At 37.6% G+C, this 17,500-nt stretch overlaps 1 protein-coding gene across 1 annotated transcript in view; it reads left to right on the forward strand.

The window, feature by feature from the left end:
* Positions 1–17,500, forward strand: part of LOC115231370 — a 29,259-nt gene that overhangs the window by 11,152 nt on the left and 607 nt on the right. The window contains exons 5-11 of the mRNA XM_036500055.1: positions 625–676; positions 4,867–4,915; positions 7,485–7,561; positions 9,269–9,690; positions 12,529–12,851; positions 14,808–14,976; positions 15,685–16,636. Of these exons, the coding sequence (XP_036355948.1) occupies positions 625–676; positions 4,867–4,915; positions 7,485–7,561; positions 9,269–9,690; positions 12,529–12,851; positions 14,808–14,976; positions 15,685–16,378 (1,786 nt within the window). The 3' untranslated portion in view covers positions 16,379–16,636. The remainder of the gene's footprint in view (positions 1–624; positions 677–4,866; positions 4,916–7,484; positions 7,562–9,268; positions 9,691–12,528; positions 12,852–14,807; positions 14,977–15,684; positions 16,637–17,500) is intronic.

A 17,500-nucleotide genomic window follows, 5' to 3' on the forward strand; every position in this document is an offset into this window, starting at 1 on the left:
AACAGTATATATATATATATATATATATATATATATATATATATTAAGAACAAACTTACTTAGAAATGGATGCGTGAATTCTGTCGTGTAATAGCAAATTAATAAATAAAACATATGCATATATACATACATATATGTACATACCTACATCTACATGTATATATACATGCATATATGGGTACAGGACACCAAAAAAACGTCGAACACAATGAGAAATGAAAACATAAACACAAAACCAAGGAACTGGACATTTTTCTTAAACATCGAAAAAATAGAGTACATGACAAATAACACAAGGAAGTGTGTGTATATATATATGTATATATGTCTTTGTGTCTGTGTTTGCCCCCCCCCATCACCATTTGACTGGTATTGGAGTGTTTACATCCCTGTAACTTAGTGGTTTGGCAAAAAACACTAATAGAATAAGTAGGAAGGTTAAAAAAATAAGTCCTGGGGTTGATTTGTTTGACTAAAACCCTAAAAGGCGGTGCCCATGCCAAGCCACAGTCAAATGACTGAAACAAGTAAAAGAATAATGGAATAAAAGAATAAAAGAATAAAAGAATAAAAGAATAATATATGCAAAAAGTTAATACTTGTTTATTTTTTTTATGTTTCCAGACATAAAGCAGGAATGGATTCCGACATATTGGCTGAAATGGTCATAGCAAAGGTATGCACAGATAAAAACCAAAGGCATTTTAATGTCCTGTGACTATTATTACTTTTTTATTGTGTTTTTTTTTAATTGCTGGGTCAAGAGGAGGGTCATTGTCCTTGATGACCAGCGAGGTCCTCCAAGACCAATGGGCTCAATGCTCTCCAATGTTCCTCTTGAATCTTCGTAAGTCAACAAGTGAGAGAAGGACACAAGCAGGGTGGGAATTTCAGAGGAATGATGCTCTGGCGGGGAAGAAGGACTGGGTGGGTTGGGGTAGGGGAAGGGACGATTTCTTTTCATTCTTTGAACTTTTCCCTTCTTCTTTTCCAAGGAAGAGCTATGCTTGAAATGTCAAACTTTCTCTTTTTACCAAGTGTCAAGCAAATTACATTTCTTCCCCTTGTTGTTTGTCAGTTTTTTTTTTATTATTCATGCATTTCAATTTTATGTTTATTTGAATTGATTATATACATATATATATACATATATATACAGTTTGGCAAGACTTGACAAGGACATTTAATTTAGCTATATACTAAAAGGTTTACATCGTTACTCAGAGCACATACCTATTATTTGGAGTCACCCTGCCAAAAACTCCTTGAATCTTATATATATATATATATATTATAGGTGTGTAAAAAGCACCCACTACACTCTCGGAGTGGTTGGCGTTAGGAAGGGCATCCAGCTGTAGAAACTCTACCAGATCAAGATTGGAGCCTGGTACAGCCATCTGGTTTGCCAGACCTCAGGCAAATCATCCAACCCATGCTAGCATGGAAAGTGGACGTTAAACAATGATGATGATGATGATATATATATATATATATATATATTAAAAATGGGGAAGGGCAGTTTATGAGATTACCTTAGGTTTCCCATCAATAAAGGGTTTAGGTTTATGGTGTATCATCAGAACCCCACAAGACCTTTTGGGGTCTGATGATACACCATAAAGCTAAACCTTTTATAGACTGGAAACCTAAAGCAATCTCATAAATCAGCCTCCCCCATTTTTAATGTATACTGCTCTACATTTTAGAGTGTGCTTCTTCTCCTGATTTATGGTTCCTACAAACTATATATATATATATATATATAATATATATATATATATATATATATATAATTAAAAATGAGGGTGTCTAAAAGACACCAACATGCCGAAATAGCAGTCGAAACACTGACTATAGTACCACGTTAAATGTTCATATCGCACCATGAGGTAAAGCGGAGGGACAAAACATACAAGCAAAAATTATTGAATAATTCAAGATCCAAGGATTTCTGGTTCTGCTTTAGATAAGCTTTACCGTCATCAATTGAATATATCAAGGGTACATCAATACAGATATATATATGCACAGCAAACGATATACTTACATATACGAGCGCCGTACATACATACATATGCACGTATGGACACAGCCAGTCTGAATCGCCCGCCAAATCACCGCATAATAACGATATGATTAAAATAAGCACCGCAGTGAATATAATAACGAATTATATAAATTTATATATGAGGATAATATCGATATTTACCTCATGGTGCGATATGAACATTTAACGTGGTACTATAGTCAGTGTTTCGACTGCTATTTCGGCATGTTGGTGTCTTTTAGACACCCTCATTTTTAATTGTTAAAAATTTTTTTTACCTTTGTAAGGTATTTCTTTCATGCTGGCCACTTGATAATTTCGACACTTAAATATCGATATTATCCTCATATATAAATTTATATATATATATAATATATATATATATATATATATATATATATATATATATATATATATATATAATATATATATATATATATATATATATATATATATAATAGGCACAGGAGTCGCTGTGTGGTAAGTAGTTTGCTTACCAACCACATGGTTCCAGGTTCAGTCATGCTGCGTGGCACCTTGGGCAAGTGTCTTCTACTATAGCCTCGGGCCGACCAAAGCCTTGTGAGTGGATTTGGTAAAGGGGAAACTGAAAAATGCCCATTGTATATATGTATATATATGAGTGTGTGTTTGTGTGTCTGTGCTTGACAACCGATGGTGGTGTGTTTATGTCGCCGTAACTTAGCGGTTCGGCAAAAGAGACCAATAGAATAAGTACTAGGCTTAGAAAGAATAAGTCCTGGGGGGGGGCAATTTCCTCGACTAAAGGCGATGCTCCAGCATGGCCACAGTCAAATGACTGAAACAAGTAAAAGAGTAAAAGAGTATATATATATATATATATAATATATATATATATATATATATATATATATATATATGGTTAATGAGAGACAGAAGATGGAAGATATGAGAGTTTTTATTAATCACTACAATTGTTGCATCTATTTATCACCCAAAGCGACATGTCTGCACCATCGGATGCTCCTGAACCAGTTGTCAAGTATCCCATCCATGAGGGATCAATGCTAGATGTGTTGAAACAATTGTAGTGATTAATAAAAATTGTTTCTCATTAACCAGACACATAGCAAACACTGTGAAAGGACCGTATTTTATCAGTAAGCTACCAGGTATAAACCATTCATATTATTATCTAATATCTAACACACACTCACACACACATTACTGAAAATGTGTGTGTGTATTTGTGTGTGTGTGTGTGTGTGCATCACTAAAACTCAAGAACTATCCAACCGCTTTCATTCAAATTTTACACATGCCTTACTTAGGGTCCATGCAGTGTCTCAGTTTTATATATATAGATATGTGTATATGTATTATAGAAAGCAAAAAAAACCCCTAAAAATGATAGTGTTCAGTATGCTGCTTCAGTACGTTGGCCACAGGAATTTCTGTCAAAGAGACATGGTTAAACAAAGTTGTACATCATTTCTTTTTCTCTCTCGCATACCCACTCTTTCTCTCTCTTTTATTATTACTCCCACTGCCACCATCAACACTACTACTTTTAATAAAACATCATCAACTCTCCCTAAATTTCTGTCTCTCTTTTTCTTTCTCTCTCTGTCTTTACCACTGCCCTCACTGTTTCTATTATTACTCTCACCCCAGCACAAGGAATAGTTGAAGTATCATTGAATAGTAAGAGAAGTGGGTTAAAGTGTGACACACTGGCACACAGAAATTAGTTTTCACATTTATTATATTAGATATCTCAATAATACTAAAACTGTACGGCTGTTTGTGTGTAAGTGAAATATCTCAGAAATAGTATATTTTATCCTTTTTTTCATATTTATTTTCATATTTACCTTCAGCAGTGCAGTACAAATTTTTGTGATATTTGGTACTCTATTTATTAAGGAAAACAATTAAACACAATTTTTGTTTGTTATTTCTTGACAAAAAAAATATTGCTTCCATGATGGCAACACACATACATGTATACAGAATACACACATATAATGAATGTCATGTGTGTATGGTGTGTATCTGTGTGTTTGTGTGCATGTGTGTGTGTGTATATATACATAAAATATATACTATTTGTATGTATATATATTCTTTACTTTTTTTATTCTATTATTTGTTTCAGTCATTTGACTGTGGCCATGCTGGAGCACCGCCTTTAGTCAAACAAAGCGACTCCAGGACTTATTCTTTGTAAGCCTAGTACATATTCTATTGGTCTCTTTGCCAAACTGCTAAGTTATGGGAGCTTAAACACACCACAATCAATTGTCAAGTCATGGTGTGAGAGACAGACACAAACAAACACATACACATGACGGGCTCATTTCAGTTTCCGTCTACCAAATCCACTCACAAGGCTTTGGTTGGAACCAAGGCTATAACAAAAGATACTTGCCCAAAGTGCCATGCAGTGGGACTGAACCTGGAACCATGTGGTTGGTAAGCAAGCTACTTACCACACGAGCACTCCTGTGATTATATAAATATATATCAACATATGTGTGTGTGCATATGTGTGTGTGCATATGTGCGTGTGTGTGTGTGTGTGTGCATGTGTGTGCATGTGTGTGTGTGTGTGTGTGTGCGCGTGTGTGTGTGTGCATATGCTTGCCTCCCACAATGTTCAACAACTAGTGTTGATACAATGAAATCTTCCAAAAACATGCTCCAGCATGGTCACAGTCCAATAACTGAATCAAGATAAAAAAAAAAACGTAACCATGTTTATATCTATACCTTTATCAAAGCATTATCTATTCTTTGAATATTTTATCAATGTATAAACATTTAATTAGCAGAAAATCACTGTTGAAGGAGAAACCCAGGAAAATTTGGTCCTCAAAAACGGTGAGTATTGTTGAAAGATAAGATAAGCAAACTTCTTTATTCGTGTTGTTGTTGCCTTTATTGTTATTGTTGTTGTAATTTTGACCTGCGATAAAAATCATTCCAGATGTGACCATCTTATCTTTTAGGTATAGCTATAAACACACTGAACCACAAATGAAATGCGATTTTTTTCAAATGTAATTTTTATATACTGTTGTGTCTGGGGAGAGTCATTTTCTTTTTGTGCCTTATTATGTAACATACTCACAGGTAAATTTTCCACTTTTTTCTTATTTTTATTGTCCTAAACTTTTCGTTGCATCTTGCAACCTTTCCAATAGTTTTGACTCTCGAGAGTCAAAACTATTGGAAAGGTTGCAAGATGCAACGAAAAGTTTAGGACAATAAAAATAAGAAAAAAGTGGAAAATTTACCTGTGAGTATGTTACATAATAAGGCACAAAAAGAAAATGACTCTCCTCAGACACGACAGACGAACTCATATAAAGAATCTTGCAAACCAAATCCAAAAACGAAATTTTTATATAGTAAATTCTGAAAATTTGTTATTGGGATGTAAGTATAAATATTCCAAGACATGCTGGTTTATGGCTGAGACCAAAATTGGAGGTTACCTAACCAAAATGCATGTGCATCTTGTAGAGGTTATGGGTATAAAAATCAACTTGAACTGTGTTCCTGGCATTCATAATTTGGACACATCAGGTATAACCTGATTGTCAGCAGTGCAGAGAGAACAAGCTATTGACCAATTGCAAGCAGGGCAGTGTGCTCTGGTTGTTGCAAAAGCTTACGATGTCCATGTCAGCACCATCTATCACCTGCAACAGTGATACAACAACACCAACAGCACTGCACACTGTGCCCGCAGAGGGCGCCCTCGGATGACCATGCCCAGGCAGGATCACTTCATCCACCTGCAACACATTTCTGATCCCTTCAGACCAGTCAGTGTGACAGCTTGTGAGCCAATTGGCACTGAACATCAACCCATCAATGATGACATGGCACAACATCGACTGGCTGCCAACAATCTGTGTTGCCGTCATCCGGCTCGAGGGCCTGTCCTCACCGCCCGCCACCATCAGGCACAACTACAGTGGGTTACACAACACCAACATTGGCAGCCATCAACAATGAAGGTTGATAGTCTTCTCTGATGAGAGCGGGTACTGCATTTCCACCTTAGATAGCAGAGTGAGGGTGTGATGTAGGAGGGGTGAACACATGACGCATGTGTCATGGAGAGAGACACATGGGGTGGCCAAAGCATCATGGTTTCAGGTGCTATAGGCCAAAATCAGAGATTTGGGCCCCATGTCTTCCAAAATGTTGGTGCAGGCAGAGGGAATGGCATCACAGCACAGCGCTACATTGACCAGATCCTAAGACCTCACATCATGCTCTTCTTCACGTGTCACGATAGCCACATGTTCATGCAGGACAATGGTCTCTCCCACATGACCAGGGTCACCATGGACTTCCTGCATCTGCACAACATCAGAACCATGCCATGGCCGGCTCTCAGCCCAGATTTGAAAATCTGTGGGATAAAATCCAGGGATCGCTGAACCAGGTGGTCCCAAGGCTGACAACTCATGTGGAACTGAACGCAGCTTTCCTCAGCGTGTGGGCACAGGCACCAATGGCTTTTGTGAAGTGTATGGCATGTCTTACCTACTGGTGTTCACTTGCAACAATTTGAGCTGAGCACCAACAGCATCAATGTCACCAGTCTTGGAAGGCCTGCAAAAGCTATGGGCAGTACCCTTTCCCTAGGCCTGACAAAAAAGGCCCCACCCCCGATCTCAATACCCCGATCTGCTTCTCCCTACAGCATTAATCCTCTATGATTCTTTCCCTCCAACACATTTCCTACCAATTCCAGAGATCCAGTAAATGCCTCAGGTGCTATCATCTCTCTTCTGTAGTATTGTCAGACAAGAGACTTGGTCTGAATACGTCTAACAGAGAGTAGGTCCCTACTAAAGGCACCTAAGGACCAAACAGTGATTGTGTTAAAAATGGTTCTTAGATCACAACAAACTTATCTAAGATGAGGTACATAGGGGTCATGAAGGGGTGGTTATTGGTCCCACTTCTAGGATGGTGCTGTGACTAATACATACACAAACATCATAGACAACATCTAGAGAGGGGCTACTCTACTAATTAACATAAAGAGCTGCTTGACTAATTAATATAAAGTCCCTCACAGACACCAACCTCTCACTCAAAGATGTGCTATCATGTCTGAGAGCAAGAGGCTGAAGTATGTAATAGTTTTTGGATATATAATAGGAGGCGCAATGGCCCAGTGGTTAGGGCACCAGACTCGCAGTCAGAGGATCGCGGTTTCGATTCCCAGACAGGACGTTGTGTGTGTTTATTGAGCGAAAACACCTAAAGCTCCATGAGGCTCCGGCAGGGAGTGGGGTGACCCCTGTTGTACTAAAAAAATGGCGGTGCCCCAGCATGGCCACAGCTCGTGAGCTGAAACTAGATAAAATAAAATTTTAAAAAAATATCAGGAAACATTTTAATGTTGAATTCTCCTGAATTTCAGAATCAAACAGAAACTTCCGTGTGAGTCGATGCCTTCCAGAAGTTCCTGAAAACAAAACTGGAACAAGAAATAAAAAGGTAAAAAAAAAAAAAAGCATCTAATCAATTTGATGTGTGTGTATGTGTGTGCCTTTGCTTATGTCAATAACTGCATGTGTGTCTTTGTCTGTATGTGTACATCTGCATATGTGCAGGTGTAAATGTGTGTGTTTGTATTTGTATGTTTGTGAGTTTAGATGTATGTGTTAGTGTGTCTTTGTCAGTTGATGTGTGTGTGTGTGCATGCACACATGTGTGTGTACGTGCGCATATGTGTGTGTGTGCGTGCATGCGCATGTGTGTGTGTATGTGTGTTATTTTTTTATGCTTGTGCATTAGTGTCTATATACCTTTGCCTGCTTCTGAGTGTGTATGTATATATGTTTTTATATATGTACATATATATGAATATACCTGTATATTTATCTCTTTTTCTCTTTCTATATATATGTGTGTATGTATGTATGCATGCATATGTGCATGTATGTATGTATGCATGTATGTATGTATGTATGTATGTATGTATGTATGCACATATGTATGTATGAATATATCTATTGGGCCATCCCATAAATAATGCCATCTTTTCAATTTCATGAACAAAAAGTTGGAAAGGGACAGGATAAACTACCTGCATCAACTTGCTATAAAAGCAGGTAGTAATTTACCTTGTGCTTATTCTTAGTGAAAGTTGTGAAGAGTGCAGTTCGATTTTAACAGTTATATTTTCAAAGCCATAATGGAAGTGACAAAGGAGCATATTTGGCATATTTTGCTTTATGAGTTCAATAAAGGCAACAACGCAGTGGAAAATGCAAGGAATATTAATGCAGTATTTGGGGATTGGACAATAAGCGTAAGCCAGTGTCAATGGTGGTTCCAGAAATTCTGAGCTGGAAATTACAGCCTAGAAGATGACCTCATGCTGGAAGAGCTGGTGAGCTCGATGAGTATGTCCAACAAACCCTCAAACTAAATCCCATCATACCTGTTGAGGAACTAGCAGAGAAACTTGGATTTGGTCGTTCAACCATTCATTGACACCTGCATATCATTGGTTTAGCCCAAACCTCTCTGTGTTTAGCCTCTTGTGGGTAGTAAAGAAATAGGTATTTCATCTGCCGTTACGTTCTGGGTTCAAATTCCGCTGAGGTCAACTTTGCTCTCATCCTTTCAGGGTCGATAAATTAAGTACCAGTTATGCACTGGGGTAAATTTAATTGTCTTAATCCCTTTGTCTGTCCTTGTTTGTCTCCTCTGTGTTTAGCCCCTTGTGGGCAATAAAGAAATAAGAGGAGGTAGAGGCTTCAGTGAAGGTGTTCTTTACCCTGAAGGACAAGAACAGGTATCAGCATGGGATTAAAGAACTGGTTGCAAGGTGGCTCCAGACAGGGCAACAAGATGGTCTCTACCTTGAATGCTAGACCACTTTTTTGGTAAATTGACAAATAATGCAAGTAAGTTACCAAAGTATTCCTTTCTACTAAAGGTACAAGGACTAAAATTTTGCAGGAGGGGACTAGTTGATTACATCCACCCCACTGGTACTTAATTTATTAACCCCGAAAGGATGAATGGCAAAGTCAAACTAGGCAGAATTTGAACTCAGAACATAAGGACAGATGAAATGCCACTAAGCATTTTGCCTGGCACTCTAATGATTCTGCCAACTTGATGTCTTATAGTTGCCAAAACTTTGCAAAACTTTTGACTCAACACAATATATATGTAATAATTTTTTTCCAGTGTGACGAAGTTAGCAGCACAACCAGTGTCCCAGACAGTGGAATCTCCGATGTCTGGAACTTGTCACTTCCATCAAAGCATTCCAGGCAATCCATGTCTGGCCTTCTGCCATTAACCAAATTCACTGATACGAATAAAGAACATCCAATCAGTAATCCTGAAGTTGTTTCCAAACAGACAGATGCAATGTCGTTAAACAGAACTGGTCAAGCCACACCAATGGACACAACATCTCGGGCAAGAAGCAACCAAACTGTTCCAATGGCGGTTGAACCTGCAGCAAGAACTGACCATAGTACCACATCTACAGACAAAGGAACTTTAGTAAGAAATGATCCCTGTACTATGTCAACAAACCAAGAATTGATGTCAAGAGTTAATCAGCAGCAACATGTTCAAAGTTCTTTGGTTTTACCAAAAAGGTAAGTTAACAGCAGCAAAGTTTGGCAAATTGGAACTGCTTGATATTCTTGTTATTGTTCTTGCTGTTTGCTACCCAAAGCATCCAACAGGTCTACAATCAAAAGTGTTCCAGCCATGGCCTTCTCCTTGCTCATTTTCTTGTTAAAAGACTACATTATGCAATATTTTGTCCTATTTTATAAGGCGGCGAGCTGGCAGAAACATTAGCACCCCAGATGAAATGCTTAGCGGTATTTCGTCCGTCACTATGTTCTGAGTTCAAATTCCGCCGAGGTCAACTTTGCCTTTCATCCTTTCGAGGTCGATTAAATAAGTACCAGTTATGCACTGGGGTCGATATAATCGACTTAATCCATTTGTCTGTCCTTGTTTGTCCCCTCTGTGTGTAGCCTCTTGTGGGCAGTAAAGAAATAGGTATTTTGTCCTATTTTTTAAAATGGTAAGACATAGTTTGAGAGAAATTTGGCAGCTATTTCTAGAAGCACCATCAGTTTAGATACAAATTCCTGATTCCTAACTGAATGTTCTCTAACTGTGTCTGCTTCTTTGTTGATTGGCTTTTGCAGTTATTGCTGTTTAACGCCAAGTCATCCCTGCCCCAGCAGACTTATGATCAAGGGTATTACATCCTGACTTTTTTCTATGTTTACACCAGTTGGAAAAGTCAGTATATAGAAAAACACTGACAAAGACTCGAAACTTCTCCACCCATATATACATACAACTATATATTATATACATATATATATATATATATATGTGTGTGTGTGTGTGTGTGTGTGTGTGTGTGTGTGTGTGTGTATATATATATATATATATATACATACATTTACATATATTTATAAAAAGTGCAGGCGGCATATGAGTGGGTATATATTTATAAAAAAGAAGTTTGAAAACGCCCACTATAGAAGATAAATTTTAATTTTCTGAGAGATTTTACATGTTTCGGTTCTTCTTGAAAAAACGAAACTTATTAAAAATATATATTTTTAAAAGCTAACTGTAATAAAAGAAAAATTCATAATTGTTTCTTACTAATTTCAACAGAGTCCATGTGGTGGTGTTTTGTGTGTGGGAACATAATGGCTGTCTTGTGCGTTGACTAGAACCGTTGGCTGTAATAGTGAAAGTGACCGTTAGGTGTAATAGCAGTAGTAGTAGAGACCATTGGTCGTAGTAGTATACACACACACACACACACATATATACATATATATACATACATACGTACATATACATGTATATGTATATATATATATATATGTACATATACATGTATATGTATGTATGTATGTATATGTATATATATATTATATGTATATATATATATATTTATGTACGAATGTATGTATATATATGTATATATATGTGTGTGTGTGTGTGGTGTGTGTATACTACTACGACCAATGGTCTCTACTACTACTGCTATTACACCTAACGGTCACTTTCACTATTACAGCCAACGGTTCTAGTCAACGCACAAGACAGCCATTATATATATATATATATATATATATATATATATATACATATATATATATATATATATATATCATATGATCAACCAGACTATCAGATATTGTTACACCTCGCTGGTCACAATGTGCTTTACATTGTTTTAGCCATCAAATGACACCAGCCCACTGGCTGGGTGAGCAGGCTAATATTACGCTGATCAGAAGACTAATCCATTGCAGGATTTATCCATTTACAGCTGAGTGAACTGAAACAATGTGAAATGAAGTGTTTTGCTCAAGAACACAATATACCGCTTGATCAAGGAATTGAAATCATGATCTCACAATCATGAGTGCAACACACCTAACCACCAGGCCACATACCTTCACATACACACACACAGACACAGGCACACACCTCATATTCATACTTATATATATACAAAATTTAGAGGTCTGACCACTAAAAAAAATAGACAGCCTGTATGCTAAATATAGACGTTAAAATTGCCATTTTCCACGAAAAATGTGTTCTTAAGAAAAAATTCAGGAAAAAACCAAAGTGTAAAAATAAGCAAGACAAATGAAAATATATGAAATAAAAAAACAATTACCTATGTACTAATTAGTTTCACTTGTTAATATTTACGTATATGGATACACAAACATCTGCAAGATCATCAGCATAGTCTGTCGTTTACAAAACACAATTTCCAGAACTAGATACAGAAATGCTCGACCGAAATCTAGCATGTATAAAGTTCTACAAATTATATTTATGTGTATCTTTCAAATGTTTTCACTTTGGCGCGTCGAGATAGGAAATTAATCTGCAGTTAATAAACTACAGCAGTCAATTTAAATTTAAATTTAAATTAAATATATATATATATAAATTAGAAAAAAAACACCTTTTATCAAATTCAATAATGAAAAAATTAGATTATACCATTTAGAAAAATTACATCTTATAGAAAGATTAAATATAAGATAAAACATATAACGATGATTAAGTGATGTGCAAAATAATAAATAAAACATATATATTTGGTAGAATAACTTTCTTAATGTTTCTATAAGATGTAATTTTTCTAAATGGTATGATTTAATTTTTTCATTATTAAATTGATAAAAGGTGTTTTTTTCTAATTTATATATATATATTATATTTTGTGAAATTTGATTTAGTATTTCTAAATTGAATTTTTCCCTGTAAGTTTGGAATAATATTCCCTCATATTATTATTATTCAATTCTTTTCTTCCTTCATCAAATTTGTAACTTTGTGCCTCATTAAGAAATAACAATTTCTGTTGCTTTATTGTTGTTATTGTGGTTGTTGTTATTGTGGTTGTTGTTATCCTGATCCTTATGCAGATCCCAACACCATTTGACGAGTGATGCTGGGGTTCAATCTCAACACAGTTTTGTTACAAAACAGAAAGCGAAAGAGAAACAGACAAATGAAGAAGAAAACGAAGAGGAAGAAGGTTCCAAATTGTGGCAACCCAAAATGGCAAAATCAACCACAGCATCAAAGATGGTCAGCACCAGTGAACTTCTTTCAGAAAGCAGCAGTTCTATAGAATCAACAGAGGATGGTGCCACTCAAACGAGTGACCCTCACAGCTCTGGCAGAAGATCCAGAATAACATCACAGCCTTCCTCAAAATTCCGGAGAAATTCTGATGTGGTTTTTTGTAAGTTGTTTTTATCATTTTTGAATCATAGATTTCTTTGATGTAGGTTTGACTTATGGCTAAACAACAGCAGTGGAGGCGCAATGGCCCAGTGGTTAGGGCATTGGACTCACGGTCGTAAGAACGCGGTTTCGATTCCTGCTCCGGGCATTGTGAGTGTTTATTGAGCAAAAACACCTAAGCTCCATGAGGCTCCGGTGGGGGAGGATAGTGAACCCTGCTGTACTCTTTCACCACAACTTTCTCTCACTCTTTCTTCCTACTTCTGCTGCAAAGCAGAGGAACCATGGTGCAACCCACTATGGTGTGGTAAACTTTAAGACCCTAGTCTAAATTGCGAATCCTCTGTACCCCAGGATGGTTCAGCTCTCCACCCGTTAAAAGCCGCCGTTTATGGAATGAGGATAACAACGTAGCTTTCACACCCATACAACCACCAATCTATCGCGTGTGGTGGGTGGATCTTCAAGTTGCCGCACGCATTCTTGGCAGCTTAGAGGAGGCTCGAATTAGAGATTATTCTTTGTGGGCTAATGGTGTGAGTCCTGATTGGAAGAAGAAGAAGAAGAAGAAGAAGAAGAAGAAGAAGAAGAAGAAGAAGAAGGAGAAGAAGAAGAAGAAGAAGAAGAAGAAGAAGAAGAAGAAGAAGAAGATATAACAGGCTTCTTTCAGTTTTCATATATAATATCCATTCACAAGGCTTTGATCAGCCTATGACTATAGTAGAATACGATTGCCCAAGGTGCTGTGCATTAAGACTGAACCTGAAACCAGGTACATGGGAAGCAAGCTTCTTCCCACACAACCGAAGTATATATTTGTTGTTGTTTTTTTTCATCCGACTGAGTGAAAGAAACTAAATTATATAATGTATTTGAGTTCTTACGTTTTTTTATGAAGACGGGAGTAATTTCAGGGAAATTTGTCTTCTTCCCAGCTTTTAGCAAATAGTTCAAGGTCGAATGTCTTGTTTGAGCAGAAAAATGTCCTCGTTTTTCTCAGAATGTTTTCATGGAATGTCGGTCACACCAGTGCTCAATAACAATTTCTCGTGGTACACTTGCATTCTTCTCAAAACTCGGTAGTACACTGAACTAAAAATATAACTAAAAGTCTAGGGAAAAAAAATCATATTCTGGTTACACTGCGGCACTCCCAACATCGCCTCATGGCACACCAGTGTGCCACAGCATACTGGGTTACGGTAGCACTGGTTTACACTAGTAACCAACACAATGTCCTGTTATTGCATCGACTGATGGGGTCATAATAATAGTATCATGTGACCCGGGGCTTTCTTTTTCAAATACACAAATTTTGTCTTAGCTTGATAAAGATGGTTCTTATTTTTGCTTTTCGTTTGTTTTTTTACTTGTTTTGGTTACTGGATTGTGGCCATGCTGGGGCACCACCTTCAGGGGTTTAGTCGAACAAATCAACCCAAGTACTATTGTTCTATGTCTACTTGTTCTGTTGGTTCCTTTTGCTGAACTGCTAGGTTAAGGGAATGCAAACAAACCAACACTTACCAAGTGGGGGTGCGGTAAAACACTATCACAAAGACTCATACATACATGTGTGTGTATGTATATACATATATATATATATATATATATTTAGGAAGGGCATCCAGCTGTAGAAACACTGCCAGATCAGACTGGGCCTGGTGCAGCCTTCTGGCTTCCCAGACCCCAGTTGAACCGTCCAACCCATGCCAGCATGGAAAGCGGACGTTAAATGATGATGATGATGATGATGATATATATATATATATAATTGTTGTGGAGGTGATGATAGTGGTAGTGGTGGGTGTGTTGTTGCTGCTGTTGTTGCTGCTGCTGGTGTTGATGATGGCGATGACAGTGTTGTTGTTGTCGTTGGTGGTGGTGGGGTGGGGGTGGGGGTGATGAGGATGATGACGATGATGATGCTGATGATACAATGTATTTCCTTCAGGCAAGAAGACCAGAAATGCCTCAAAGAAGTTCTCCATTGAAAGTGCACAGGATGGAACCAAATCTGTTGTGGGTTCACCGAAAAGATCAACCTCGATGTCCCGCTCGACGACTCAAGATACTGAAAAGAAAGATCCCATTCCAACATTCATTAAAACATCTCCTAATCGGTAAGTTTCTTTAAAAACTGGCATCCATTCAGAATATTCAATAAATGGTTCTTGAAAGATTGTAAATTTGTTGGGTCAATTTAATAAAGGACTGGTTTATAAATATATATTTCTTTACTGCCCACAAGGGGCTAAACACAGAGGGGACAAACAAAGACAGACAGTAGGATTAAGTCGATTACATCGACCCCAGTGTGTAACTGGTACTTAATTTATCGACCCCGAAAGGATGAAAGGCAAAATCAAGCTATTGTAGAGGATAAATTTCTGGCCCTGTGCCAAAATATGAAACCATTATCATTATTATTATTGAGTGAGAAAGCAGTGCATGCCATCTAAGTGACAATGGGTACAAATATATGAAGCCCTGTATACCCATCATGACTACCCATCTGATAAGGGTACACCAGGCACATGCATCACAAACATATGTGCGTGACATGGTGATTTCATATCAAGATAAACAGCACATGACCTTGCAGGTGGGCTCAGTTAGAATTTTCTTCAGGTTGGGTAGCCCATCCTGCTCAAAAGGTCCCTGAATAAGGTTTGATTAAGGATGATGAACGAAACACCCATGTTTCCAGAGGTGAATTATTCAAACCCCAAAGAATTCCTCTCAACACATGGCTAGTAGTAGTAGTAGTAGTAGTAGTAGTAGTAGTAGTAGTTGCTGTCTTAATATTTTTATTAATTCTTATCATTCAGGAAAAAGCTTCAGGCTTTGCAACAAGAAATAGAATTCCTGAAAGAAACATTTAATCGCAGAATCAGCCAGCGTAATCCAAAATTCGAGAAAGCTGAGATAAATGACTCCAGTGCAGAAAATTGGCAGCCATTAATAACACAACATCAATTTTCTTCGACAACATCTGCTGATAATCCCCAAAATCCATACATTCCAACACAGATAAACAAATCTGCCAAATATCCTCCCAGACATCCAGTCTTCAACAGCAATGCTTCCTCGAATCCCCAAACTACGACATTCTTCACAGATGCTCCAACATTAAATTTAGCCAAATACGATATTGAGAGGAACTCACAGATGTCTAGAAGCCCAGATCATTGTGGCACCACTGGTGTTTATCAAATTAAACCCCAGCAACCCAAAAGTATGATCAGGACAATGATGACTCCAGCCCCTAATTTGGTAAACACCCCTTATTACACACCAAATGGAGTTTATCATGGTATATATAAAGAACATCAACCTTCTCCAAGAGTTCAAGCAATATCATGCAATAAATCTTCACAATTCCAGCAAAGAATAGACCATTACAATGATGGAACACAGCCCCTAACGAATCACAGAAGCTCCTCAAGGGTTCCAGCTCCTATGATGGACAGCTTTAAAGAAAATATACAATATGGTCCTGGTCGCCTGGAACCAGCAAGTTAAAACTAAATACAGTGCTGCACAGAGGTCTGGTAGTGAAATGAGTAACTTTATTACCAAACCATATTCTGGTTCCACTGTAGAAGACAAATATGGCTACGGTACTGCACCCCTCATGCAAAGTAACAGAAACAATGCATTTTATGCATCACAAGATGAACCAGATAATATGGGTACCATGTATTCTTTGGATGAGTGTTGTTGTAAAGTTACCAAATGCATCCACCATGGTCATGTGTGTTCGGCAGCACCAATATATCGGTAAGTCTTGCCACTTGTCTTGTTGTTATAATCAGACTCAACAGTAGGGTACAGCTTGATTGTTTTGCTTCTGTATATATGATAAATTACTCTATCTCTCTCTCTCTCTCTCTCTTGCTCTGTCTTTAAATTTTGTGTATGTAGTAATGAGCCACTAATAGATTCATGCAACGAAAATAACTCAGACAGTATTTTATAACATGTCTGGTACATTCATGCAATGTGCCAGACGTGTTATAAAATGCTGTCTGAGTTGTTTTATTGCATGAGACTATTAGTAGTTCATAAAAATATATACTCATCATCATCATCATCATCATCATCATCATCATTTAACGTCTGCTTTCCATGCTAGCCTGTGTTGGACGATTTGACTGAGGACTGGTGAGCTAGATGGCTGCACCAGGCTCCAATCCGATCTGGCAGAATTTCTACAGCTGGATGCCCTTCCTAATGCCAACCACTCCGAGAGTGTAGTGGGTGCTTTTACATGCCACTGGTACGAGGGCCAGTCAGGCGGTACTGGCAACACCCATGCTCAAACAGTGTTTTTTACATGTCACCTGCACAGGAGTCAGTCCAGCACTGGCAACGACCTCACTCAAATGTTTTTCATGTGCCACCAGCACAAGTGCCAGTAAGGCGACACTGGTGACGATCACGCTTAATGGCCATGACTTTGTAGTCTCCATTGCAGCCATCCATGTTACATCTTATGGCTATTACAGGGGAACAGAGGCTATGATGTCAGCCTTTCGACACCCAACTTCAATATTCATGATACAGTTAACTCTTTTTCCCAATATTCAGAAGGCATGTCAGTCAGCTAACATTTTCTCAACTTAATTTAATTTAATTTTTTTA

Source organism: Octopus sinensis, unplaced genomic scaffold, assembly GCF_006345805.1.
Source record: "Octopus sinensis unplaced genomic scaffold, ASM634580v1 Contig18334, whole genome shotgun sequence".
Taxonomy (NCBI): Eukaryota; Metazoa; Mollusca; class Cephalopoda; order Octopoda; family Octopodidae; genus Octopus; species Octopus sinensis.